Here is a 27,458-nt window from a genome sequence, read left to right on the forward strand (position 1 = left end):
AGCATCAGACAAGTGTGAACTCTTTTTTTATCGAATAGCTTTAAATTTTATGACTGAAATCTGAACAAACCTGACCAGGATTCTAGGGGTGTGGCTGTATTACAAATTCATGTAAAAGTACATGACTGTAAAAGTCAGGTGCCAGCTCCTTTGATACAGTGGCTGCTCTGACTGTCTACAAATGTGTTTTTGGCCTAATGCTGCAGTCATTTTTTATCATCATCTTTCTTAACTTATAAGGACCCAGAAGATTAGAAAAGTTTAATAATCCCACAAGTGCAGATATTTCTAGGGGCAATGGGGAATTAAACGTCAAGCCCTGGCAGGGTTATTGACACCATCTAACCTCTAAAGAATATGTCTCATCGTTAACAATAACTACATTCACCTTGAATTTGTATTTGTGTGTCTGAGATAATGTCAAAGATGTTCACTGAATCCTCAGACACCATTGTAGAGCACACAAGACACAACTCACATCATTTGAAAACATAAATAAATCTGAGCCCTCATTTCTCCCTCACCATCGTCTGTTGCTAACCTTCTTTAACTGTGGGAAAATATGGGCAGAATGAGGAGAGTGCAATGTGCAATGTGCGGCATCAAGGCGCTATTAAAGCTGAACTTCATGACTTTGCTTCAGTGGTTTCCAGCTTCACTGAATGTAGCGTCATATTCGGGATTGTCATGGAGTTTTAAGTGACACACAGACGGCAATGTGTAAAAAATTTAAAATGAATGATGCACTTTTCTCAGTCCAAGTTCAGTGCAATTAAGAGAATGTACTCAGCTCTTTAGAAGCGTGGAGCATCTCAACATCCAAGCCAGTCAGGGATTGAACCAGGAATCATATACATTGGTCTTTCAATTAGCAAGTGCTTCACATCACACATTAGCCCATAATCTGTGTTAGTGCTGCTCATGTCACAGAAGCTTTTATGTAGAATTATTATTTACATTTCAAATAGTAAACCTTTCATATTGTAATTGTCTTCTGTTGACCATGTCAATGTGAAGAAAGTCCTCATGACAAGCTGATTTCATTGGCTTGTGTGTGCATGTGCCTATTCCTACATGAGTGTGTGTTTATTGACAGCTCATGCGATGTGACTGTGTGAAGAACCAGGAAGCGGACAATCTGGACTCCGCTCCATTCTCTCCTTCCAGTCCACGAGAAAAATGGCTCAGGAGGAGGACACATGTTAAACTAAGGGTAATTAATTATTTATTTAGCATATTTGCACTCAGCTGGCAACGTTGGCATGTGAAAGCTTAAATTCTATGTGAACAAACCTATGAATATTTTTTTAATGATATTTCACAACCTGGAATATTGTCTCCAAGGTGCCTCTCACTGTAAGATACAAACACACAAAGCATAAATACATTATCTGCTGCAGTGGCCTTGTATTCATTCGAGCTAAAAATAAAATTTGCATTAAGCGCTGAGATTAGTGCTTTAATGCTCTGCTCTATGTGAAAGCTGTGGTTTGAATTACTTAAAAATACCCCCACACTTTCACTTCCTTGAGTCAGTGAAAAGCAAGAGGACGAGCACAATTACTTGATGTTTCTGAGCTATGTAGAGAAGAACTGTCAATGTCACATTGCTAACCAATGAAAGCTCCCTTTGTCTGCTATTTTTTTTTTAAGCCAAGGGTTTTGAGACTGCTTGCTTTTTGCAATTCTAAAAATAGAACAGTGTACCCAGAGTACCATGGAAACATATCCACATTTTGAGTCCTTCATTCACTGCCATCTTGTTCATGCTTCACCTTGACCAACCAACGTGCTTGTGATGTAAGAGCTTTGGAAAAAAAGCAGCACTGACAAGTTCTGAACACAATTCTGAGTGCAGCGGTTTAGAGTTGTTGCTGAGTCAGTCTGGGCACAGCCGGCTCATTTGCTGCAGTTATAATATTCAGAGGTGCTTGGCATCAAATTTCTGATCTTGCTCTGCTTCATAAACAGCAGGAGAGAGACCAGGAGTGTGGCTGATGTTTCTGTACATACTGCTCATCCTCGTATGCAGCTGTGCACTTATAGTCTGGTCTTGGCAAGTTGTATTATCATTTTCACTGTGTACAAGCAAACAGCTTCTGCTTCATGTGTAGGATCTAGAGTATTCAGACAATCTAACATAATCATTCCTCATTCCTTCCTGGGGCCATCAATCTTTGTAACTCCTTCCTCTGAAATCAAATACTTTTATTCAAAACCATACTGGTTATTTATCTGTAAATTTGTAAATATTTAACTTATATCAAATATATTAAGATGCACCCTGCTTCCCTGAAGAAGAGGGTAGTTTCAGATCATGAGCAGTTTCTTCCCTTCTCCAAACTCTTTTTTTTTCCCCATTCATTCAAGTTTAGCTTTGTCTCATCTGTCCATATGATGTATCAGGACAGAACATTTCAATGTTTTGCCATTATTCAGATACTTATGGACCTAACTGTTTGCTTTAGGCCATCTCTGAATGAGTGAGACCTCGTGCTGACAATCAATTCATTGTTGGTAAAGCTAATGCAGGATAACAGCTGGAAGTGTTCAACTTCCTTGTTAGATGTCACATGCTTTAAATCCATTATCATAAGTTGTTTTGTTTAAACAATGAAAGAAAAACAATTCAACATAGTTGATCATAATAGCACTTAGCAATGTTTCTATCTGCAGATGCTCCATTATCTTTCAGCAATTGCTGTAAATAAATAATATTCGGAAATAACTAAATGTCATTGCAGTGCCTCTCTCCCGTTGATATTGTGGTCATAAACAAAGGGGGAATTAGTCATGAAATTATAGATCTGTTATTGTATGTTTATGTAAGTCGTGACTCATATTTTATCAGCAGTATAAACATTGTACAAGCCTGTGGAGGAAATGTAATCTTTCCTCATACTATCTATACTCCAGCGACCACAAATCAGACTTAACTGTTTAGGAGAAGGGCCGGGGGGCCCCAAAAAACCATGAGAACATGAGAAATTCAGGATGAAGTCAAGGTTATAGAAATGGTACGTAAGTTGGAAACGTGGTGCTCATCACATGCTGTTAAAATGCTAATTAAAATGCTATTTCTCTGCTGGTTCTTACTGAATGGTGCAAAATAAAAAGGGCTGGAGAAGGGAAGCTTAATAGAGTCAACAGTGTTCTTTATTGGCCCACATTGGATACTTCAGGGGGAGGTTGTTGGTTCGATTCCCGGCTCCTTCTGTAATGTGTCAAAGTGTCCTTGAGCTACACCCCAACTTGCTCCTAGTGAATACAGGCCGGGTGCACAGCAAACGTGTGTGGTTGTGTTTGTGAATGGGTGAATGAGAAGCAGTGTAAAGTGCTTCGGGTACCAGTAAGGTAGAAAAAAGACTTATAGCAAAAAAAAAAAAAGTTAAGCTTAATCATACACTGTATTTCTAAAGGGGGAGCTCGATATATATTTGGTACTTTTTCCCTCTACATACAGATGTCTGCATCCTCAGTGCTACACCAGTGAATGTTCTTTTTGTTAGCATTACGTTCCATTTGTCAATCGGGGGAACCTGAAACAAGCTATAAATGACACATTGATATGTTATGACCACAGGAAACTTAGAAATGCATTTTAAAATGTTCATTCATTTGGAGTGACCCCTTTCGTCACGTATATCCAATCTTGACTCTGCATTTAGTTCTGTCTTAGTCTCCCAAATCTGCCAAAGGAAACACTGTTTATGCATCTTTAGGTTATAAATATATCCACTGTATCACAAACTGATTGTACCTCTCTGCCATTTGGTTTTAAGCACAGTACAGTTTTCCACTAAATACAGCTGCCTGCTATGGCTGGAAGTCACGGAGACAATGATGTGGTGTATTATGTTGCACTAAAGGGTTTTATGTTATGCTCCTCCTCGTGATGAATTGTAGAACGTCACGGCCAACCACAGGGTGAATGATGTCATTGCCACCGAGGATGGACCTCAGACTTTGGTCGGTCGCTTCATGTATGGCCCCTTGGACATGGTCACTTTGACTGGAGAAAAGGTGAAAAAGTTGGTATATTTCTGCTGATATACGTTTCTAAAAGACTGGCAATAATCTTTACCGCTTGACACATCTTGCCGCTCTCAGGTGGACATCCTGCTGATGACACAGCCTCAGTCTGGCCGCTGGGTGCACTTTGACACAGAGGTAACCAACAGCAGCGGCAGAGTCACTTATACCATACCCAAGAGCAAGAAGCTCGGCCTGGGAGTCTATCCAATTAAAATGGTGGTCAAGTAAGCATCGCAAAACACAGAGAAAGGAGGAAATGGTTTCATAAATAAATAAGAAATGTTTGTGCTCTTTATAAAAGTGTCAGCTTCCAGCTTGAGAGTGTAGAAAGTAGTGCAGAAAATAGTAACCAAGTTAAGGGACTGCAGTATCATAAGCCATTTTATATTTTTAGGGGGGATCAAACCACTGCTGAGTCGTACCTGACCGTGCTGCCAAGGGGCATGGAGTGTGTGGTCTTCAGCATTGATGGCTCCTTTGCTGCCAGCGTGTCAATCATGGGCAGTGACCCTAAAGTTCGCCCTGGAGCTGTTGACGTCGTCAGGTAACTTGTAACAGCCTTCGAGTGTGTGTGTGTGTCTGTGTCTGTGTGTGAGTGTGTTTGTGCATTTGTGTGTATGTGCCTGTGAATAAAACCTCAAGAGATTAAAAAAAAAAAAATGTTGCTTTTGTGCACCAAAATTTGAGCGTAATCTCTCTATGATATATCAAAAGCTGTCCAGTGTTTTAATATGTTGCGATGAAATAAGGGTTATTCCCTTTCAGCCAAAGAAAATGAAAACAGAATTTTTCATTTTAATTGCTTCGTTTCTCCAAGTATTGGAGCATATTTTGGCCTGAATGTTATCATCATTAATAATTCTGTTAAAGAAAAAAGTCTCTGGATGGGGGAGAAAACATATATCTCTCTCTTCTCTCTACCTTAGGTCCAAGTTCTCTAATCCCAGCTCTCTTCCCTTTCTTTAATTACTACACTGCAGCCTTAGCTTTCATGTATGTGCACACTTTATGTCTGACTAAAGTACCATGAGTGCTGCTCATAGCGCACACTTTTGTGTCCTTATCACAAAAAAATGACACTTTTGTGTCCTTGCACGACTCATCTGTGAAGGTGATTCATCCCTAATTCACTTCAATGATGACTGACCAACGTGTATGAACAGTAGCACTGTGCAATACAATGATGTTTGCTTCACAAAGGAGGATGGATTACTGTTATAGAAACAAGCCTCCTTCTGTCCCCGCTCATCATCATCAGTGCTTCGGTGTTGGTTGTAAGAAGTGTTATTTTAAATCTCGAATGGTCCTAAATTTTGAGATAATGCCGACTAATGAGGAATACTATAAATTTAGTGGACTTAATGTTATGTGATTAAATAGAGACACGCTGATCTTCGCACTGCCCGAGTTTCATTTTTCTCATCTAATTAAAGATGTCTGTGTACAATCTGTCCCCAGCTGCTCCTGCGATAACAGGATTCAGGTAGAAAATAAGTTATTTACCGATGATGCTAAGCTGAAGACAAACTCAGGGCTCTTCAGGGAATGTGTCTTATTTTATTTGCTTAAAATTAGCCAGAATCTGGATGGTATCCTCCATCACACTGGTGAATGTATGACACAGCGTGTAAAAGTGAGGGGAAAGATTTTCTTAAAGCTATGACCACTTCTGCAGGAGTTTCCTAATCCTAACCCTAAATTGGTTGGTGATCAGTTAGTAAAGAACTGCAGATGCTACATTGATGCTTAAGCAAACTACCAAACTAGTTTCCCTGAACAAACCTTGGAACTATAATTCAGAGGGAGCCAGCAGAGATGAGATTTAAGAATCTGATTGGACTTTAGAAATCCCTTGTCAGGGGCACCACCACATCTGAAGTGTGTTTGATGTTGTGTGTATGCATGCAGGCATTGGCAGGACCTGGGATATCTGATCATCTACATCACAGGCCGCCCTGATATGCAGAAACAGCGTGTTGTATCTTGGCTCTCTCAACACAATTTTCCTCATGGGATGATCTTCTTTTCTGAAGGCCTGGTTCACGATCCCCTGCGACAAAAGACCATCTTCCTCAAGAACCTTATCCAGGAGGTAAAACGTTCTCAGCTATTACTTGACAGGTATTGGGAGTTACCTCTTTTCCACCAAGCCAGTTTGAAGGCTGGTTTGGAGCCAGTGCACTATTTTGAACGGCTTAAACCGCACTGGGATTATTGTGACCAACAAAACGCTCTGAAACTTTGTCCTAAATATAAAAACTGGTGTATCATTTAGTAGATTTACTTACCTGTAATGTGACTAACAAAACCTAACTTAAGCATCTTACGTTCCATGTTGATACGAATCATAATGTCTGACGTAATTACATTTCTTATCAAACATAATCACCATTCACTGGAGTCACAACAAGTGACACAAATATGTTGGACAAGTCATGTTTTGGATGCCAATGGGGGATCACAAAGTCACATGTAAAGAGACACTGTTGGCTGTTGCTGTAAAAGCAATGATGTACAGAGATGTGCAACTGCTTTTCTAGAAGGTTTATGAGTTTAACCAACTGTGAAAAAGCAGCAGCATATGCCCAGAACTAGCACTCGCACTTCCTGTTGGTTGAAAAGGCATAAATGTAGCCTTGGGTTGTGATGAACTGAAATGCCACACACATCTCCCTCTGATTGTTTCCTCTCTCACCAGTGTCACATTAAGATCAATTCTGCTTATGGCTCCATGAAGGACATCTCTGTTTACAACATGCTCGGCCTGAGCCCCTCGCAGATTTACATTGTCGGCAGACCTTCAAAGAAGTACCAAAATCAGTGCCAGGTAGCTCAATTTCCAGCTGAGTCTTTTATCTCTTTTTTTTTTTTCCTTGCTTTTCTGTCTGCCTATTTCACTTGAAAGGTTTTGGTTTTCCTCTTAGTTTCTCTCATTTACTTTTCGGACCTTTTCCCTGTGCCGTGTGTAGTTCCTGAGTGAGGGCTACGCAGCGCACCTCTCCACCCTTCAGTTTGGGCACAGAGCCAGACCAAAGAAATCCCCTTCGGTTCGGATGGTCCTAAGGAAAGGCTCATTTGGCCTCTCAGCAAAGCCCGACTTTCTGTGTAAGCGTACCCATCTGCGCAGAACCATGTCAGTCCAACAGCCCAACCCGCCATGCACACCTAATCCCAAGCCCGAGCGAGCCCAGAGCCAGCCGGAGTCAGATAAGGACCACGGGGGAGGAGGAGGAGGAGGAGGAGGCGGCGGCGGTAGCGGACAAGGTGCATGGGGACGGGCCTCCATACATCGTGGAGACACAACACCCTGACATCATAAACGAGATTAAAGGAGGCAAGAAGAAGACAACAACAAAAGGGTTTTGAGTGTCCAGGGCCAAGGTGAAACCTCATGTTTTAAATATGAGACATTTTAAATATTATTCCATGTTATAACAATTTGTGTGTTGTTATACCATATTTATGTTATTGGTATTATTACATATAGTGCTGCGAAGAAATATCTGACCATCTCCTGACTTATAGTTGTTTTTTATGTGGATCTCAGATTAAACTGTTTCAAATCCACACAACAAAAACCAAAGGCAACAGCAGCTCAATTTAATTGATATGAATATGAAATTTATATAACAATTGTATTTCTTGAAGCAAAGAGCTTGTCAAATACTTAAATCCTCAACAAGAAATCAACCCCCCTGAACATAATAACTAGATCTGGACTTTGATTTGGCCTCTCTTCTGAGTTAGTCGGATTCTACACTGTCTTGCTGCACATCCCAGTTGCAGCTGAGCTTCAGCTGTCAGACTAATGAACTGACGATCTCCTTCAGAATTCTCGGGTAGAGAATGAAATTGTAGCAAGTCGCCCTGGGTCTGGCACAGCAAAGTGTCCCCACATGATCCCACGACGGCCACCATGTTTTTACCATAGGTATGTTCTTCTTTATGTAAAATTAGCGTTTGATTTAAAGCAGATGTAGACGAGCTTTGTCTTGCAAATGTTTCAACTTTCTCCTTCTATGGATTTGAGAAGTTTGAGGATCACATTTCTGTGTTGTGGCAAAATATAGATGAGTTCTTCAGGGTTGGCAGTGGTTTCTACCTCAACATTATCCCATAATGCCCTCTCGACCCTTTGTCTTTCACACAGTGGAGTCATGAAAGCTCACCTTTAATGAGCTGAGAGAGCCCTGCAGTTACTTGGGTGTTTTCCTTGGATCATTTGTCACTTTCCAGATGAGTTGTTTCTTTGCTCTTGGACATTTTGACGGTCAGCCACTTCTGGAAAGATTCGCTATAGTTCTAAATCTTGTCCCCTTGTAAATAATGCCCTTACATTCTGGATCTGTGGAGACTGATGTACTGTTGTACTAAGGAGCCAAATGCCATTTGTTGGTATTACACCTTTTTGCCTCAAGAAACACAGTTTTCGTTTTAGATTTAGGCTTAGAAGGCAAAAGTAAACAGGGAAAATATCGGGTAAGTTCTCTGGAGTTATTTTAGCATCTCACTGTAATCTTCTCGGGGCAACTGTGGTGCAGGAAGGTAGAGCGGTTGTCCACCAATTTCCCAGTTGTTGGTTCATTTCCCCGTCTCCTCTGGTTAAATGTCCTCAAGACTGTTATTGGACGTAGCTGGCAATAGAGTAGCAGTAGAAGACGACCTTCCCTGAATTTTATTTACAGATTTGAATCGAGCTCTTAAGATAATTTAGACCCCAAATGCAACAAAATGACATCTTTCATTTTCCTATGATCCCACTGTTTCCACTGAGATAAATCTCATTGCATCATCAAAATAATTTCAGATGTGTGTGAGCCCAACATTTCTCAGATAGCCTGTAATCAGTGAAAATAGTAATGTGTGCATCCTGAGAGGGCTACAATCCCTACGAAGTTGTGCTTTGTTTACCACTTCGAAATAAAAATTGCGGTTGCATTAGTGGCAGCAAACATTAACACAACACCAATTAATCTTTAATGAATAATTCCGCCTTTAGTATTGTACTTCTTTCCTGTGTGTGTAAAGCCTTTAAAAACCTGCGGCTCTGCAAAGCAGTGACGCAAATCCAGATTTTTCTTGCTACTCTTGATTATATTATATACCTGATACTTTCTATACTTTCATTTACAGGCATTGGCGTTTTAAAACAACAGAGACAATTAAAAAAAATTTTTAAATCAGCACAATAATAAACAATATATGATTTAACTGGACAGTGACAGTAATACTGTGGCAGCCTGAATACGAGGTGCTATTATTAGCAGCTCCCTCTAAGCACTGAATGTCAATTTTGCCATGATTATAATTATGCACGTACTGATTAGCTACAACTGCAATGTCTGGCCTTGCTTAAAATCTACTCATTTCTAGATTTGGTAATATTGTCTATGAAATTATGGAGATTGGAGTCTGTGTCATTCAGAGAACACAAACACTAATCAGTGTCAACTTTTCCTCAAATGTGGGATACTTAACACATTTTCTTGTCTTTCTCTTTTTCTCTGACAGTGTTACCTCTGCCTACTGTACATGTACGTTGGGTCCTCTGCTGGGGTCCCCTAACAGCCCAGTTGTATCTCCTGCTTGGCCCTTTACACTTTTGCACCCATTTCTTTCATGATCTTGCTCGGTGGATAATGTCACTTAGTCTTTGTGCCTGAGATTTTGAAGCAGATGCCAGGAATGGCAGCGATTTTTGTGAATGTCTGTGTCAAGCTCCAATTGTGTTTAATTGTAACCTTTATAAGAATGTACTAGTATTATTCATGCACATTCAAGTGCACTGTGATGATTTTGAACTTGCTGAGACTCAGACGTTACCAGACTCTGCGCCTCCCTCACTACAGTCCCATTCAGACCACTGTGTTGTCAGGTGGTTGCACTGACTTGACTCCTTTTCTGATGTAAATACTCATCATATATCATCCCCATGTGTGGGCCTGTGGACACAGAAGCACTGTGACGTTTAGTTGAAGTCTGTAGACAAGCTGTTGGACTGTTCACTGTTGGATCCCCCCCCCCCCCCCTTGCCTTGTGGCTGGCTTACTACTCCCCCCTACTGGCTCCCTTTCCTTATCCCTCAACCAGCCAGGCAGAACATGCCTTTCGGCAGCCGCCTCAGTCTGGTATTAGCCCCTGAGGTCTCATTTGCACTATCGAAGTACACGCAGAGGGTCTCGAGTTAGCTGCAGTATTCACTGCAGAAAAAGAGTTGTTGTTGGCTTCTGAAAATACTGGAGGACAAAATGTTTGCAGGAAAGTGTTAATTTAACTGAAAATGTTTACAGAGTGACAAGACACAGCTGAAAATAGTTATCCGAACCTTATTATTCACATAGTTACAGTGGTAGTTGGATAAGCACTATTGGTAAGATTAGTTTAGTTGCTTGGTAGCTGGAGTAGATTGCAGAATAATGTACAGTTGACGCTAGGCCTCTGATGCCGTCTTGTGCACTTGAAGTGGACCTGAGTCTTTCTGTGGCTATGTTTAAAACTCAGTGCAAGTCAGACATATTTTTCTATGAGGAAATATTGTAAATAGAAATATTTTCAATGTATGTTTTTGAACCTTTTGCTGTTTGACTTGTTGGATGGTTGATTGCTTTTGCCTTAAATTGTACTTGATGTATTGTATACCCGACTATTTATTTGTTTGACCAAAGTATTGCTGTTACTTCAAAGTGCATTTTATGTAGCTGATATCTTTTCTTTATTTTAGATACTTTAACATGGTGGTGTGTGTGTGTGTGTATGTGCGCGCGTGTGTGTGTGTGGATGTTTGTTTGAGGACCTGGCTATTTGTTGTAAAGTTGTACTTACTGTGAACACAAGAAGTGTTATTGCAACTAGTGCTCTGCAGAGAAATCAGAGGACACATGGAGACCAGTATAAACACACCTGCATATTGTCACCACAGCTTATTACAGACTGCTTTTCAGAGCTGTGCACATATTTGAGCGCGTTTGGAATTAAAGCAGTATGTTGCAGGATTTCACACCTGCTATGAAAGAAAATGGCTCATGAACTCTTAGGGTGTTTTGGTTTTGGTGAGAACCTGCAGCCACGTTCCACGTTTATGCATAGAGCAGGAGGAACAGAGCAGTGGAACGTGACAGCCGGGGGGGAGCTATCTTTGCCCTTCACCTCCTGCACGCTATAGGTGGTCTAGTATTTAGCTGTTTGATTACTACTATGTGTGTATGACTCCCTGTAGTGCCGCCCCTGTAATTGCAGTGGGCCAATTAGCATTACATGGTAATTGTATAATATTGTCAAGACGATACTGTAATACTTAACTCAATTCTGTTTTCCATTTCGACTGCTGATACTGAAACATTGTTATTCAAGCAGCAAAATGATAATTCCCATCAATGTATTCACACAATAATCAAAGTATATGTATAACACATAGTGATATTTTCCAGCCATGATGACACTGTACACTGGAGGAGTGAAATATTGAGGCTAAGCATCATTTTAGCACAACAGTGTTAGTAAATGGCAAATAATCATCGAATGGTTAAATGGTGATTGTTCTGTGCATGTTAATTATTGGATATTGTAAAGACATGACTATAATGTTTGTGCTACTCTTAACTAATATATGAGATGACCAATATAATCGTTCTTTGTATTATTTGAGTGTTAAGTGACATCAAAGTCCGTATTTAAATTTGTGAGAAACATCAGTAAAATGACTCTAACCTGTAAAGGAGTCACATCGCTGTTAGAAAAAAGAAGTGGCCCTTAAAGTTTAAGTCATTTAGTGGGAAACTGATAAATTAGATAAATCCCAGTTTTATTAAATTTATAGATCGTGAAGGCAAATAATCCCAATATCAGTTAAAAAAATGACATAACACACATTATTGTTATTCATGACGTTCAAATATATTTAACATCTCACTAAATGCTTATTGTCAAGTAATTAGCATTCACTAAATCATGACTTAACTATTGGGTATTAATCTAATTTGCCATTTATTAACAAATCTTATGAAATTAAGCTTTAGTAGTTTGTGTGACATAACATCGTGTGATCACCTATTTTAAAAACGGATGAATTTTCTTTATTTCTCTGGTCTTAGGTGTTTTCCAATGGGGAAAGTCACCTGGTTACACTGCTGCAATGTTTGTTTTGTACAGATTCTCTGTGATTATGAACGTTACTGTGTTTATTAGAGTCCATCTTTCATTATTGCAAAATAAAGATATTTCCCAAATTGAAGGATTAAGTTTTGCTTTAGGAGTCTTATTATTCCTTTCACCTGCTCCTCATCTGCTTGACGAATGGAAGCTGTTCAGTTCAAGGTCAGGTGTTTTACTGTAGGGCATCAGGTTTGATTTCCTCTTATTTAGAACCATTTTTGAAACCTCACTCCAACTTTACTTTTTTCCCCACCATTCACTTACAGAACAATGTGTGACCCATAAATCAGCCAGTTTGGCTCAGCACTGATAGTCTTGAATGTTACAGCAGCTGTAGGCCTGAATCTGCCTCACACAATCATCAGAGCAGCACTTCTGCTTAACCAATAAATGGCTACAAGCCTGTAGTTATTGCAGGAAATAGAAGCAGTCATTCATTCTCTGCTCAGCGCTACGCCACAGACTGGAAGTGTAAAATCATGAGGAGATGGATTTCCCCCATGCACAAATCTAGATCACCTTAATGTTGAGTAGTGGAATCTTTTCATTTTTATTTTTGAACTGCTTTTTCCAGGAACAAAAATGTACTTTTAAGTTAACATGGTGGAGAAATTATATACTCAAAACATGCTCAAAACCACTGAGTTTACATGATAGTTGGCTTTCTCAGAAAGGCTCCTTTGCTTGTAATGTGAACAGGAAAGCTGGTATTTGTTATCAGAATAGGAAGAATCAGTTTTCAATCAGTTTCAATCGGGCACATGTGCAGGACAGAAAGCTGTAGACAGGGCAAGACTGAATGAAGGAGAGATCGATAATGGAGCGATGCTTCCTCATTTTTAATTTAGGTCTGACTGAAATTGAAACATACACAAAGCGCCTCTTTAAAGATTAAATGAGATGTTCCCGCTGTAATTGAGCTGTCTCTCTCTCTCTCTCTCTCTCTCTCTCTTCTCCTTTTGTTGTCTTCCCCTTCAGTGACGTGAACACATAGCAAAGTACAGTAAATCCACAACATGTTCTCATCCTGCAGAGACATAAATTACATAAAAACAAAACGCTACAAACAGTGGCAAACATGTTCTTTCTTACTATTGTAATCACATACACTACATTGTGTTACATTCATCATTAAAGCTCACGTCCCCCACTACAGTCAATCCCTGGTCGTCGTCAGCATGTAACGCAGTAGGGACTGGACAAAGCAACACTTTGCATCTGGAATGAGAATCATGAAAAGTTGATTCGCCAATTTTTGTGGTGCAGTGCCACGAGTGGCTACTAGGCCACCAAAAATTGGCTGAGGGGCTCGAAGGCAGCATTTTACCTAGCTCATTTAATACGTCCATGTTATGGTGCAGGTAAGATGATTTGGTTATCGCAAAAGCTATAGTCAAAATAATGTGATAACCATTACTCTACAAACGACAACACTCTAAAAATAATATGCCTTTTTTCTGAAATCGCCGAGTTTAACAAGCTCATCCAAAACAACCAAAGTCTTAGAAATAAGAGTAATTTTATCATATTGACGAATCGCCGTAATCACAGTGGAAGAGATAAGGTCTCTATCTTTACGTTACTCTGAACAGTTGCCATAATGGGCTGAATCTGGGATTTTCAAAGCCACATTTAGGTTAAACATCATTGGTAACATATGGTCCCCTGTGAAAGGAAGAACTGTATTTCTACAGTGAGCTTCACATGACAGATAAGTGATTTAAACTTACCAGTTGTTACCCTCTTTAATTTTTTTCCCTGAAATCTGTTCAAAATACACCTACTTTCATTTTTTCTTCTATTATTTGTTTTTTCCCAAAAGCCACTTCAGCTGATCAATATCTTTAATCAAGGTAATTGTCCTTTGAGACTCTTTAGTAAGAGAGTACTGTCACTACTTCACTAAACAAGTAGCTGCTTAAAAAAGAAAAAAGTCAGCATCACTTATGGGTTTTGGTACAAGGCTTTCATCATTATTGTAAAACTCATAATGGCTTTGAGCAGCAACATCGACAAAACTGGGGTTGAATGATGCAAAAAAATCAGAAGATGAGCCACAAGCGGTATGGAACCAAGATGGCAAACTGTGGAGGTGGTGTCATACTTTTGGCTCACTGACCTTTATTATTGATATAGAGTAAATCATGATGTTAGCAGGCGAAGGAATTCAGAGCTGAGCAGAAACACTTTTGTTTGAAAATATACAGATAGATTAGAAGTACTTAGGAGAAGCTTTATCACACAGCGAAACATTGATCCCACACTGCCAACAACACAGCCCTTCATCAGAAGGAAAAAAGGTGAAGCTCTTAAACTGACCAACTCAAACACCTGAAGAAATGAAGAGCTTTCGGCCTTTTTGGAGATTTTGCATTTGCAGGTTTCTACCTGTGCTTCTGTGGGTTTCCACCAACAGTCCAAGGACATGCAGTTAATTATTTTGGTGACTTTAAATCGCCTGTGGATGTGAATGTCTCTATACGTATGTCATCCCTGAAGTAATCTGACAACCTGTCCAGGTACCTGTATCCCACCTTTCTCTCAGTGTCAGCTAAACCTGCTGTATTTCAGTGCTAATCGTGCACCAGCGGTTTCTTTATGTTAACAGAAAAGATACCATAGGAGATATCCAGCAACTGGTGGTGTCTGTGATTTATAGACATCTGTCCATTATCTAACCTAAACCACTTATCCTCTTAAGTGTCATGGGGTGTTAGAGCCGATCCCAGGTTTCACCGGGTAAAAGGTGGGCTACACCCTGGACAGGTTCCCAGTCTACTACAGGGATGACAAATAGAGAGACAGAGACACCTGCAGTGAATTTAGATTAGCCAAATAGACTAATGTGTGTGTCCTTGGACTGTCGGGAAAACCGAGAAAACTAATGGAGGACCTGAATAAGCCAGCACAGATATGAACTTAACATCGAAACATTATTTACAATATTAAACTGCATATCATTAATATTACCGCTTCTATTGCAGGATGTTTGGGATCACTGTCTTGTACAGTACAGTGAACCTTCAGCCAACCAGTTCTGAGGCTTTTGCAAGAACTTGATCACACAGCAGATGTCTGTGCACTTCAGAATAAAATTTGCTACCACCATCAGCCGTTGGATATCTATCATTATATATCATTAGCGAAGTCAAGGGAACCACTTCCTGCAGCATCCATGTACGTCCAAGCCACAATCTTGTGTTGTCTCCTTCGCCGTTGTGCTTTGGGAAATTTTCTCTTTTGTAAAATATTGCGCCTCTGGGCCACTGTGAAACACTCCTCCATGTATAACATCATCTCTAATGTACTTGTTAATTACATAATTTGTCAATGTTGTTGCAATAGGAATCAGTGTGTCCCTGATTGCTTTTACAATGCTTCTACATATCTTCTGCCTTTTCAGATCATATGTTCTGAATCTGCAAATAAATGGATTTGATTTGTGAGTGAATGCAATTTTTCGCTTTATACTGTATGTAGGACTCGATGATACTTTTAGAGCGAGCAAATGTGAGGTTTCCACCATGGGTTGCAGTTGCAGCCATGTAAAGTATAGAAAGCTGCAGCCATATAGTTTTGCTTAAGTACATTCAAATTATCATTGATAATGCTTTTCCCTTAAGACTGTGCTCTCTCTCTTAGGCTGAGCATATTGAATCTAACACGGCAAATCTAGAATCCTGTTCCAATGGTGCAGTGTAATGCTCCGCAGTACAAGTCAGTTACCTAGCAGCCACTCAACACTTACCATGGCCTCCACTTGGTAGCCGCACCCCTGAATCAGCGTTATTATTATTCAAAAATAGCAACCTGGGTTTAATTTGTCCTGCGAGCAGACAAGTGATTTCTGGATGCCACAGCAGTGATGAGGAATGCATTAAAATCTGAAGACACGAACAGTCCACAGCCAACCAAGAGACGGGGAGAAATCTCTTGGACGCCTCTAGCATCTGTGTTACTGATACTACACACATTTCATCAAAGCACATTCTTAGGGCAGAGAGAATTAACAGATGAACTTTAATATTTCATCTTGATATATTTTTATTTATATATTTTGATTAAGTAGTTCTGCAACCTCAGACATAACCTAATCATGTGACCAGTCATCTGTAACCATGGTGTCACTTGTATAAATGGTTTAGCTGTTTGATGAAGTGAAGGAAATGACCAAAGGTCATACAAAAATAATCTGGTGGGCAAGTCATCTGGGAGAAGCTTGGTTGCTTGGATGCGTACAAAATCCTCTTATATTAGTCTACAACACTGCCTCAGAATTTAGTCACAAGAAATTACACAGAATTTGGAAAGTCACTGGCTTACAGGGAGAAAGGAAAACACTACTAAGGTTGCATTTGAGAAAAGTAATTATCTAAAATGCCACCACAAAGAGGGTCAGAGGCCACAGCCACATATCAGTGCTCACTGTGGCATCAGATGTGACACATCACATCTTACCTCACTTGTAAGTCGCTTTGGATAAAAAGCGTCTGCTGAAATGTTTCACTGCTATCATAAACCAAATACATCAATATTTAACTGACGGTAATGGTTGGACAGCTTTGTCTGCTCTTTAAGGTTAGTGGCTTTTGTGTAACTTAATAATAAAACATATGTACTTTCTCTGTGAAAGAAGGAGAAACATGACTAAACAAATATGTATCATCACTGGAATTAATCATCAACAAAAGCTTTGACTCATTAATTCTTTCATCCACTTGTAAACCACTGGCAGTACAACTCTGGGCAGTTTTCAAGTACACTAAAAGGCTTTTTTTTTTTAGATAGAAGCAGGATTAAAAGGAGACACTGTGGCTCCATGTTCAGTCGAGATAAAGCACATAAACTTGAAAGAATAATTATGAATGTTGAAATTGGTTGGCTGGGTTTAGAAACTTCTAATCCTCTGTGTGGATTTAATAACCTCAACTACTACAATAACGTCAATAACTTCACTTTTGGCCCATGCAAGAAGATGATGTGTGAAGCCAAAAAGTACCAGTGATTTCTATTTTGTAAAATATTTTTTTCTTATAAAATCTATCCGTCCATCAGCTGTAAGTGTTTAGGGCTGGCTGGGCCCTAACATTCACACAAATGGCCAATTTAGAGTCACCAATTTACCGGAGGAAGAAAAAGAAAGAAACCGGACGAAAGCCCACGCAAGGATGAGGAACATGCAAACTCCACAAATAAAGGCCACACCCATCAGGTACATTGCAACTGGGAATGATCTAGCTGTGAGGTAGCAGCGCAAACTACCATAATATGTATTTCTTAATTTTTGTCATAGGGAGCATAGACACTTAACAAAAGAATCACTGTGCAACAAAAATGCAGCTACAATCATCTCCCTCCCTGATTATTCTACTGATTTATCATAAATATTAAATATAAATGTTATAAATATCAGTACGTTCAGCAGCTGTGGCTCAGTTGGTGGAGCAGTCGGCGATGGAGTCGTACTGGAGTGCATAGTTATGGCCACCTCATTGGTTTTAAACAGGGTGACCAAAACTTTAAAACCACCTATTCTTACGACGCACTACACTACAACTGCACCACCCACCTTGACCCCAATAACCAACAGAGAGCAGATTTAGCATCGTTCTGACAGTTTCAACTTAAAAACTGAGAAATTATAACATTGTAAAAATAACATTTTGAATTCATTGCAGAGCTGCTGCATCTGATTGGACTAGACTGTACAGTTGAACCTAATAAATTTGCCAGTGACCACACGCACCACATCATTTTAGATTAGAAACCACTTAGTTACAAACTACTTGAAGTATAATTCATTTTCAAGTTCCTCCTTATACCCCAAACTTCTCATCTGGTTAATACTGGTACACCATTATTACAAAAAGCTTGTCATGTCTCACATTTACAAAGATCCGAGTTATATACAAGAGAAATACAAGAGAAATTCTGCTGTGCCATTTGTTTTACACACAAAGTCCGTAATCATTTATGAAGAATTGGTTTTTGAGTTATACTTGTTATTGCTGCGTAGTCATACTGTCTGACACACCGATCCCAGAGAGCATCAACCATCTAGACTCTAGGCTCTAACTGTTGGCATCACCAAACAATGTGTCATATGAAGATAAAAGGACCACGTGTGCCGGATAAATAGCTGTGATAGGCAATGATAATAAGAAGGGAGAGAGGAAAAGAAAGTGATGTAGACTAGGGCAGAGACACAGAGAGGAATAAGGTGTTATCCAATGGACTCTGCAAACACAAAGGCAAGAGCAGTGTTGGAGGAAATAACAAGTGACACACGAAAATCACTGGCCCTTCAGACCATGAGATCTTTGGCTTTCCTAGTTGATTTAACCAACGTAAAGCCTGGACCATAACAGGGCATGAAGAATGGACAGAAATCCCACATTTTTCTCTCCTTTCCCTGTTCACACATAATTGTGTGCTCATATGATTTCACAAAGGATGGTTTATCAAATAATGTCTCTTTTGCACAAAACAAAGCTGAGATACATACATATTTAAGTGTGGCACTTTGGGCCTCACCCTTACATCCCCCAAGAGTTTGATAAGAGGGTTAAGAGATGAAAGAAAGGTGGTAAAGCTTTCATTTCTACCATCAAATGATGCAAGCAAATTGTGTGAATGCCTGCCTGTCTCCACTTTGCACCATGTTGCTATGATATTTCTTCAGTTGGTTCACTGTACATAAAGATCATTTTTGAGGAAGCACTTTTTTTTGGAAAGGGTTTTGTCTCCATAAATGTATGATGTAATATTTGACCCTCTGCATATAAACATGTTTTCTTTCCATGAAACAGGACATGTACTTGCTCATCTATATGCTATCACTCTGCTACAGATGGTTGGTTGAATGGGTTTTCTGCCTGATAAGCAGCTTCGGGCTGCATTTCATTTTGGATGATGCCAAACCACTGACTGGCTAAACTTTACTGCTAAAATGTCCACATGCATTGATGGAGATGGATTTCCCCCCTTCAATGGAAACCTGTGGAATCATGCTGCCGAAGATGTTCATGAATAATCATAACTTTACACCCTGTCTGTTCACTGTGTACAGTATCTCCCAACATAGATAGAAGGTTATTTTGCAAAAACACTTCTTCTTTTCCTTCGCCACAGCGAATCATGTGTCTCCATCTAACTCTATCCTCTGCATCCTCTTCTCTCACACCAACTAGCTTCATGTCCTCTCTCACTACATCCATAAATCTCCTCTTTGTTCTTCCTCAGACCTCCTGTCTGGCAGCTCAAACCCAGCATCCTTCTACCGACATATTCACAGTTTTCAAACCACCTCAAACTGCCTCTGGACTCCAAAACATCTAACATGAGCTGTCCCTCTGATGTCCTCATTCGTGATCCTGTCCATCCTCGTCCCTCCCAAAGAGAACCTCAACATCTTAAGCTCTGCTACCTCCAGCTCTGCCTCCTGTCTTTTCTTCAGTGCCACTGTCTTTAAGCAGAACAACATCTCTGGTCTCACCACCGTCTTGAAAACCTTTCCTTTCATTCTCGCTGATACTCTTTTATAACACAACACACCTGAATCCTTTCTCCACCCGTTCCAACCTGCCTGCACTTTCTTCACCTCTGCTCCCTGTAACCTCACCATTGCACCTGGGTCCCTCTCATTCACACACATGTATTCTGTCTTGCTGCGGCTAAGCTTCATTCTTCTGTTTTCCAGAACAGACCTCCACCTCTCTAGATTTTCCTCCACCTGCTCCCTGCTCTCACTACAAATCACAATGTCATCTGCAAACATCATAGTCCATGGAGATTCTTGTCTAACCTCATCTGTCAGCCTGTCCATCACCACAGCAAACAAGAAGGGGCTCAGAGCCGATCCTTGATGCAGACCCACCTCCACCATACCTACAGCAAACCTCACCACTGTCTTACAGCTCTCATACAAGCTCTTATATTTTGCAAAAACACTACTGTACATATTTTGTTTTATTTAGTGGCCACATTGAAATACAGTTGGGTTTTTTTTTTGTCCTTTGGCTTAACCCCTGAGTTATGGGACGCCACAGCATGTTGATTTGAATTTTTACAGTAATTTTATTTTTTGATTAAATTGCAAATGCCACTGATCTGTACTCATCTGTTTACCCCTCCCCCCCAAACTCTGTACCATGTTCCACGTATTTTTTGTCCACAGTTTCACACCTGAAATTCAATTTGCCAAAGAAATACAACTTAATTTGTAACATGCAATTGTATGAAAGTACTTCAATATTCACAGATGGATCTTTTGAACAATATTCAAGTCTGCATGCAAATTAATCGTTTAAGACAACAATATGTGAGTTGGGCCACATGTTTTGAAATAAATTGAGGTGCTGCAAAGTTAAAATTGACAAAGATTTAAAAAAATCATGTCTTTTGCTGTTTTGCTGAGACCTGGATGAGACTGCACAGGTATGGATTTTGCATAACAGTCCATAAAGCCATCAGTGTGCCAAGTGGCCGGCCCAGCATAATTCAATTCAATTCAATTCAATTCAACTTTATTTATATAGCGCAAATTCACAACAAAGTCATCTCAGGGCACTTTACAGAATAAAGTCCAGATTATAAAGATGTATAAAGAGAACCCAAAAATCGCCCCTTTGAGCAACCACTAGGCAACAGTGGAGAGGAAAAACTCCCTTTAACGGAAGAAACCTTAAGCAGAACCAGGCTCAGGGTGGACGGCCATCTGCCTCGACCCGTTGGGGTGAGTGGAAAGGGGAGAGAGAAAAGAACAGAGCAACAATGTAACAACATAATGTATGCATTACTGGAGCTCTGTGCAACCAGGGACTGTTGATGGATGAGATCTTCAAATGTGCAGAGCTGCATACATTTATAACTTTGATTGTTCATAAAGTTCAAGGAGTGTAGCAGTCATTAAAACTGTCTTCAAGTCTCCAATATCTTATGTCTTTGGTAGGTCCTTTGAGTGAATGTCGTCTTTGGAAATGAGCTCCTTATGATTTCGCTAGTGTTGTAGTCCAGTGTAAGAGATTCACTGCATACTTTGATCCTACTAGATTAAAGTCATTATGCTGATAATGCAGTCAGCCCACCTCAAGTCTTCGTCAGCTTTCATGTGCATCTTGCATCTTGGCATCACAATAACAGAAGAAGGGTTTCCAAGGTTTTCTTGTGACAACGACCTCCTTCCATCCTTTGTGCTTTTCCATCCAAAATGCTCTGTATTACTGTCCATCTGTTGACAAAATGAGGGAACAATAACAAAATAAGGAAATCTATCTAGTTTTTTAATGATTATAATAAAAAATGACAGCTCTGTCAATCTGCAATTACAAAAAGCAAAAATAACTCTCAAAAATACTTTTAATTCAATATGATCTGTGACTGAACAGGCATAATTGATCTAGTAGACTGCAATACATAGTAAAATAGTTACCTTGTCCATTTTTATGTGTTACAACGATGACAGGTATCACAGATATTATTCATGAAATAAAAGTTTAAAGATCTTTCCAAATACTTGAGTGTCTACTTATAATATTGCATTAACATTCATGTGTGCATATATGTGATACATGAGATGCACAAGTTAAGAATATCCACAATTTAGTGAAATTTCAGAAACGTTAGTAGTTGCCTGTTATTGTACTCCTGTTTCCTCCCCCAGTCCAATGACAATGCATGTTAGGTTCATGTCTGTAAATGTCACATTGCACATTAACAAAGCTTTGACCGTGAACATCAACCAGATAGACTGTAGACTATAACTGACTATTATTCAGCAAATAGAAAGAAAGTCTGCTTAATTAAAGGTCTTACAACAAACAATAGAAGGTGATATAGACTGTAGGGGCAGGGACAGGGAGGAGAGATATTAGGTGTCATCCCCAAACACAAAGGCAAGAGCAGTGTGAGGGTATATAGCAAGTGACAGATACAAATCCCTGGCACTGCAGCACATGCTGTCCGTGGCACCCATTCCAATAAGCTGATTGATTTAGCCAACATAAAGCCTAGAGGGCTTTGGGTTGTCACACGAACTGACACTCACTGACTGTTAAAGTCTTTTAGAAGACATGCAGAATGAACAGAAATGTCTCCTTTTGTTCTTCCTTCTCTGTTCCCACCACATACAGTAGGTATGTTATTTCCACAGTGGAAGGGGGGTGAGTCAGGTTTGCATTCAGGGTGATGCACTTGAGTTTATGGAAGCATTTCTATGTTTGTGTATTAAACTCACGCTCTATATGTACTATGAAGTCATATACTTGCTTGTACCCATAGTCTATTGCATGAGGCATCTTTGGTTCACTATACATATCTTGTGTAAAAAAAAAAAATTCTATCCATGAAACAGTACATCTACTCTACACAGCTATATGCTATCGCTCTGCTACAGATGGCTAGTTGAATGGGTTCTCTGATTTTGGATGATGCCAAAGCATTTACTGGTTAACCTTTGCTGCCCTTCAGTAGGACACTGAGCCATATGACATGTTAATGTTTAATATTTCTAATCACTAAAATGAACACATCAGCATGTGTTGAGAGAGATGAATTTTAGCTCTCGAAAGAAAACTTGTGCAGTCATGAAAATGCAATAGCTGGTAATGACTAATAACAGCTTTACAACTTCTGTCTCTTCACATATTATCTTATGTCTAAGAGGCCAGACATCAGACAGACATCGATAGTAACCTGAGAAAGCTTTGTAGGCCTCAGATTAGAAGAATGCCCAAGAGAAGCAATCCTGAAAACAGGGTGATTAAACCAAAACCAGTGTAGAGGAAAAGACAACTAAGGAAGAAGGAGAACTACATCAGCTGTATGTCTCTAATGCCAGGGACAATATTACCAAAGGAAGACCCATGATGCAGAGGAGCAACACCATGGATCTGACAGCAAGAGGAGATTTTAAAAAATGTATGGGTAATGATAATCATTAAGGAAGCATAAACGTGAAGATGTGTGATTGGGACCTGGTGGCTTAACGGGTAGAGCATCAGGTTGCGATTCAGAGGGTTGTGGGATCAAATCCCACTCCGCAGGTGTGGCCAGTCCTGAGCCCAGATAAAAATGGGAGGGATCGTGCCAAATCAGCATGCGGAACATGTTCCGCTGTGGTGACCCCTAAATGGACAACTTGACAGCTGTTGATCTTTGAACCATGAAGATGTATAATAACTATTGAGTTTGCCATTATTACAGTTGATGCTATGGAATTTAAAATTTGGCTACAATCCTTGTGGCTACAAGGATTTGGAAAGTAAGGTGTAATAAGTCTTGGACTTACTGCTGTAATGAATGTGTGTTATGCTGTTATGAGGGCACAGGTGTACAGTACCTAATAAAGTGGCCAGTGAGAATATTTTTTCTATTTCTTCCTCTTTATCTCTTTCCATCTCCATCAATTTTGTAACTTCACATACTCACTTTGACAATAATTCAATATAATTGTTTGAATGAAATGCCGTAAAATATGTACATTTTAACTGTAATTTAATTTTGAATTAAATTGTAAATGTTACTGATCTGCAACTTGTTTGTCTAGAAAATATTGGTTATTATATTATAATCAATAATTATAAGTACAACATACATTAGTTTTTTCTCATGTTTTTCTCACAGTGTCAAACCAATAATTTAATTTGTCAAAGTACCACAACAACTTAATTAGTAACCTTTTAAAATGTTGAAACACTTCACACCACAGTGGTGAATTCTGTCTCTGAAGAGCATCGCAATAAGTTGTAGATACGACAAAAGACTGATGCTTTGGTGGAGGGACCTGCATTAGCACCTCATCTTGCAGACATGGAAGCATCGAGTGTCAAGTATTTCTGCTGCACGTGGCTGCATAAAAAAAGTCGCCAGACTGAGACTGTGGCAGCTCTTACTGAGAATCAGGTTTACTGTATATAAGAGAACATTAAAGACGGCCTTTTTTTGCCAAAGAGAAAGTTAAGAAGTCGGGAAGACAGACTTTTCTATGTGAGACTGTGTTTGGTTGGTTTTAAATAGTGGCCTCACACCTGCCAAAGTGATGACAGTGTGGCTGTGCCACAGTCTGAGTTCACCGATAAGTATTTTCAAGTATTTTTTTTTTGTGCTGACTTTCTTTTACATTGTATTAACCTTGAGCAGATACTGTATCTGTAGAGCTGCTGTTTGTCTTTCTAGCTGCTCTTATGAATCCTTAATTACTTGCTTCTATCAGTAGTGACAAAGTTCTGCGAGTGTCTGGGAAATGAACTGCTGGCTGGCTAGGAATTGGCTTCTGCAGTAGCTGGTCATCTGCATGGTCCATAGAGTTGTGGAGGCTGATATGAGAAAATGACAGGCGGAGTCATAATTCCTGTAAAATTAAATATTAAAGTAAATTTGCCTTTGTAGATTTACTCTTATGAACCATATGAATATTGCAATATCATTTTTCAGTGTAGCTCAATTGGTGGGGGAGGCGTTAGTGCTGCTGCCTCCCTAGAAGTTTGCGTTTTTTCGAGTCCGACCGACCGTTTCCCACCACAGTCCAAAAACATGCATGTTAGGTTAATTGGTGGCTCTGATTCGGCAGTGGGCTCGAAGGGTTGTCTGTCTGTGTCTGTGTCTCTGTGTTGCCCTGAGAGATAGACTGGAGACCTGTCCAATGACAGCTGGGATAGGCTCCAGCCCCCCTGCGACCCTAAACAGGATAAGCAGTTACAGATAATGGGGGTATGGATGGGTGTTTGAAAACCCTTCAGCCCTGATGTGCAATTTCTCTGACTCCACATCCTGACTGTTCAATAATGCGTATTCTAAAATGATTAATGCTGTGTGTTCGCTGTTGTGCAGACATTTGGTGGTAGGAACCTGCTGAGAGTGGGAGTGATCCTTCAGCGGGGCATCATCATCCTGCTGTTGCTCTGTCTGCCCTGCTCTGGCCTGCTCATTAATGCTCAGACCATCCTGTTATGCCTGGGGCAGGAGCCCAAGGGGTCCAGGTAACCATCAGCAACAAACCTGCATTTCAAACAAACTCTGCATTAACATCTATGTATAATTTATGCTGAAGGGCATTTTGTTTTGCCACAGATGAATTTGACCATGGAAATAAATGTGATTGAAGAGAATGTTTTACCTTCAAAAATCATTTCCTAATGTTTGATTGGATCCGAATGCGTAGTCTCCTTAATGTCATCTACATTTAGTCAATGTTTCTACATCAGCTGAAGGTGTCCTTTCTGCAAACCCAGGTACACTAGTAGCTACTAAACACAGTCTCTTCTCTTATTATAATATCATGTCTTAATGAATGCAATCACATTTCATAGTGGTGCTACTCATAGCATCATCTTGTGTTTGTCAGGATATAATACTGAATAAAATACACACTGCTGCCTTAGCAAACAGCAAATGTGCTGATGAATTACATATTGCTATATTGGCTGGATCTGGGAGTTGGGTAGATGTACCAGCTCTTGTCGATATTATCGAAATTCTGAATAATACTATTATGCCCTGTAATATCATTTCTGTTTGCGTGTCTTTCAGTAGATTTGCAGCAGCCAATTTTCTGTCTCAAATGTACATCTGAGCTTTTGTGCTTGCTCACATTTGGTGGTAAAAGCTCCATCTAACAACATGGGGAGGTATTTATTTTTATCCATGATCTCCCTTGTGCTTACATTCGTGAGTCCTCATCATCCCACTGTTTTAAGCTACATAAATGAGTCTCTCTCTCCCTCTGCAGGCTGATCTGTAAAATAACGGTAGGAGTGGAGGGGTCCTACATGAAAACTGGCCATTCCTAGTACACTGGTTTATGAGTTTAAAGGATTCTTGCAGGTAATACATACAATGATAATAATGATGATAGTAATAATAATAAAGTGTGCTGTCATGCTGTGTTAACGTTGGGATTCATAACCCACAGAACATGCTACTGTGTATCTACTCCGATACAAAATATGACATTCTCATTCCAAACATTTCTATCTAAATTAGGTTAGTCAAACAATAACCCTCATAAATCATTACTGTGCTTTACTGAACCTTCAGAACGATCTCAGGAGCTAACTCTGCAGGATTCGTTTTTATGTGTTATTTATTTCACAAAAATGATGACTCTACAGTTCCCTCTTGGTGTTCAGACTACAGTGTGCCCCTGTGGGTACTGGCCTTAGAGCAGGGGACACTGCCAGGCCAATTCTCATCGCTAAGATGTCACTCGCTCTTGCACGTTAGGCATAAACACTTTGCAGTCGTATTATTATTATTTCCAATTGCTTTATTGACAGATAAATTATTGACAGATTTCACACCTTCCCTTTCCCATGTAGCATTGCAGTTGTTGTGCTTGGCTCTATCTGATGAGGGACTGTGCAATGTAGAGCTCAGCTGCTACACACAGACACAATCTTTATTGGCATTTCAGGAAGATCATATTTGATGGGTGCTTATTATTTCCTTCAATTTTTTGACAATATTGCTGTAAGTAAGTCTAGCAGCTGGGGAGCAGAGTTACATTCAATACTTTTGCACTCTGATGACAAAAGCATGTCAAATGAGCCAAATATTGAAATTAGACTTTTACCATTTAGGTGTGTGTGCACAGGCATCTTGTAGTCCACAGATAAACACCAGACAATTTCACCGAATACTACGCATGGGACATTCAATGCTGGTTGCAAAGCTGAGAATTTGTTGTGATTGCGTGAAGGCACCATGTTTTGTCATATTCACGGAGTGTCAAGACAAATGAATGGCTGTTTTGGAGGAGCAGGTTATTACAAGCGAAGGCTGCTGTGCCCTTGACAGACTAATCTGTCTTTGTCACCGTAGGTTTTTAGCCGTAGGTGCTCATTTGTGTCACCTTACAATCCACCTTCTACATCATTGTCATCATTGTCACAGAGTCGTGGTTGTTTAGATATTCTGACAGAGTTTGATGTCTAGAGCATTTCCTCAGATGAGTGTGTTAAATATAAACTATTTATTATTTGCATGCTTAGGGATCAATTTTCACGTATTTTATTTTATATCTATGTCTTTGCAGAGCTCTAAAAGACACGTGCAAAAAAAAAACAAAAACACATGAAGAAAAATGCTTACAGAACACTGCGGGTAGTAACTGGACACAGCACACAATGGGATTGTCAGTGATTGATACTTTAAAACTACCATTTATTAATCTACGTGTATTTTTTAAAATACAATTTCCATAAGTAAAATATGTCTGATTTCCATGTCATTTAGCAAAATGCAGTGATATAATATGATATAATTTCTTCTCCCGA

General features: G+C 39.7%; 1 protein-coding gene across 4 annotated transcripts in view; it reads left to right on the forward strand.

Annotated features, from left to right (window-relative positions):
- The window catches only part of pitpnm3 (PITPNM family member 3), a 107,694-nt gene extending 92,150 nt beyond the window's left edge, over positions 1–15,544 (forward strand). For 3 of the 4 annotated variants that reach the window (XM_067508098.1, XM_067508101.1, XM_067508102.1), the window contains 8 exons: positions 1,097–1,213; positions 3,907–4,023; positions 4,111–4,259; positions 4,430–4,579; positions 5,944–6,127; positions 6,734–6,862; positions 7,005–7,416; positions 9,547–12,272. In XM_067508098.1, coding sequence (XP_067364199.1) covers positions 1,097–1,213; positions 3,907–4,023; positions 4,111–4,259; positions 4,430–4,579; positions 5,944–6,127; positions 6,734–6,862; positions 7,005–7,346 — 1,188 coding nt within the window. In that variant the 3' untranslated portion in view covers positions 7,347–7,416; positions 9,547–12,272. Of the gene's footprint in view, positions 1–1,096; positions 1,214–3,906; positions 4,024–4,110; positions 4,260–4,429; positions 4,580–5,943; positions 6,128–6,733; positions 6,863–7,004; positions 7,417–9,546; positions 12,273–15,170 lie in introns of those variants that run through there. The other variant, XM_067508100.1, reaches the window with a different exon arrangement.
- Positions 15,545–27,458: the final 11,914 nt, after the last annotated feature.

This window comes from Channa argus, chromosome 6 (assembly GCF_033026475.1).
Source record: "Channa argus isolate prfri chromosome 6, Channa argus male v1.0, whole genome shotgun sequence".
Lineage (NCBI taxonomy): Eukaryota > Metazoa > Chordata > Actinopteri > Anabantiformes > Channidae > Channa > Channa argus.